At 56.7% G+C, this 2,262-nt stretch overlaps 1 protein-coding gene across 1 annotated transcript in view; it reads right to left on the reverse strand.

The window, feature by feature from the left end:
- KNDC1 (kinase non-catalytic C-lobe domain containing 1) overlaps positions 1 to 2,262 on the reverse strand; it is a 56,366-nt gene that overhangs the window by 2,079 nt on the left and 52,025 nt on the right. The window contains exons 28-29 of the mRNA XM_007452011.1: positions 193 to 315; positions 49 to 108 (exon numbers count right to left, since the gene is read on the reverse strand). Of these exons, the coding sequence (XP_007452073.1) occupies positions 49 to 108; positions 193 to 315 (183 nt within the window). The remainder of the gene's footprint in view (positions 1 to 48; positions 109 to 192; positions 316 to 2,262) is intronic.

Here is a 2,262-nt window from a genome sequence, read left to right on the forward strand (position 1 = left end):
CCCCCCCCCCAGGATGTGAGCTGCCCAGGAGCTCACGCAAAGGGGTACCTCCACGGCTTTCAGCTCCTCCATGACCTCTGCTATCTTTGCGGGTAGAATTCTCCAGGCCTAAAATAAAAGCACAGGTGAAACTCCTATAGCCCTGTTTGTGCCCACTGTGTGGCTGCAGCCGGGCCCCCCCGGGTGACTCACAGGGGACTGTTGCACGGCCGGGTGCTCCAGGCCGCCTAGGATCTGCATGGCTGTTGCGAAGTTCCTCTGCTCGTAGCTAGACTTCGCAATCAGCAGAAATTTGGAGAGCAGGTTCACCTGCAGCTGAAACCAAAGAACAAGACACTCAGCATCCTCCGTCTCAGACGAGGGACCGGGGCACAGGGGCCAGCGTCAGGGTGCAGGGCGGTGCGCCCACCTCCGTGCAGGGGAGGCGTCGGGGGCCCAGAAAACAAAGGCACAAAGGTGTGCAAAGTCCATCTCACTTCTCTCCCGGGACAAATCTCTGCTCAGGACAAATGGGGGGAGCGGGAAGGGCACCCCTGCTCGGGGAGATGGAGCTGAGGTGTCCAGAGGCAAATGGGGAGCCAATTTCAGCTTGTCGTCCGCCCGGCCGAGTCCATGGCAGGACGGGGTTGCAGTGCCTCGGGTCGCTGGTCAGCAGGGCAGATTCACCGGATTTGATGGGAACACCCCACGGCAGCCCCTGCTACCCCAGTGGGATTTTCCTCTCTGAGCAGACCTGAGGGGCCTGGCTCATGGCCCCACAGTTAGCACGTGGATTTTACACAGTTCCAGCAACTTCCAGAAGATTCTGGAGAATTCACTTGACCCCCTCATTTCAGAGCTGCCTCACCCTGTAGACTGTCGCCACGGCCAGGGATATCCTTCAGGTGGGAACGTCGCCTGCGGGTCCCAACCAGACACCTTTCTCCTGGGCTTGACCCTTGTCTGGGTCACAGGATGGGCCCTGGGGGTCACTCAGCACCGTTGCCTCCCAGCTGTCTGGCTCGAGTGCCTCTTAAAGGATCTTGAAAAACATCTACCCACTCCTGCTTCTTACGTTGACACCTCATCATTTTCTTCATAGGTTCAGATGGATGCAAAGTAGGCGATTTCCAGCCCGTCCAGGCAGAGCTGTCCCCTCACTGCTGAGCCTCGTACCGTTCAGGTCACACAGTGGGTCTGCTCTTGTGACTGGCGTCCCGCCCTCCAGGCTCAGCCGTCATGGCCTGTGTCACCATCTGGTTCCCTCATAGGGCTGAATATTTTCACAGGGTGGATGATGTACCACGTTGTTCATCCATTCGTCCATCGACGGATATTAGGTTGCTTCCTTCTCTTGGCTGTCGTGTTCTGTCACTTTTACACCTGTCTGGTGAAGCCACAGTCCTGATTTGCTTTCAGTCCCACCATTATATTCATCTACAAAAAGGGAAGCTTTTCTTGAAGGTGAGAAACTTTACACTGTTTCCTTTTCTCCTTGACCTTGTGTTTCCACTCTCTCGCCACCCCCCCCACCCCGGGATGTGATCTGGAAGGAATGCACTGTTACCACTGAGGGCTTTTACTAGCCTTCCGTTACATTCTCCGGCTCAAAATTTGAGTTTTGACAAATTTTTCTGAGAGCAGAGTTTACGAATGTAGAAGTCAGTCTCCTGGGTTGTTCTGACAGCATTAGTGAGGGACACCCAATACGTGGAATAACGTGCATTTCAGAACTTGATCAGCCTGTTTGCCGAAGGTGCCCACATGGCTTCCTGAGAACTCCTGGCCCTTTCCATCCTTGGTCCCTGCGCTGTCCTGTCCCTGCTGAGGCGGAACTGCCCCGTGAACAGTCCTCCCTCCAACCTCTGCTCACAGGGACGGGGGAGCCGTTCACGCAATGGGGAGAGCTTGGTCACTGCAGCAGTGGTTCCCGCCAGGCGCTGACCCTGGGTGCATCCCAGGTGGGTCTGAAGACCGTTCGGTCCTGCGGCCTGGGGACGCCGGCGCCCCTTTGTGGTGACCTGTGGGCGGGGCAGCTGCAGAGGCTCTGGGTTGAGGACTCCCTGGTAGCCGAGGTCCCCTAGGAAGCCCGAGCACCCAGAACTCATGTGATGCCCCTGATCGGGAAGCTGCACTTTGATGTCACTCAAGATAACATCGCGGATTGGAACAAACTGGGTGGGGGAGGGGGGCCAGGCCACATCCTGGCAGAAGTGAGGACGGCTCAATCTGTCAGCTGATAAACCCTTAAAGAAAATTCTCCCCAAAAGGGGAAACAGTGGA

This window comes from Lipotes vexillifer, unplaced genomic scaffold, assembly GCF_000442215.2.
Source record: "Lipotes vexillifer unplaced genomic scaffold, Lipotes_vexillifer_v1.1 scaffold1117, whole genome shotgun sequence".
NCBI lineage: Eukaryota > Metazoa > Chordata > Mammalia > Artiodactyla > Lipotidae > Lipotes > Lipotes vexillifer.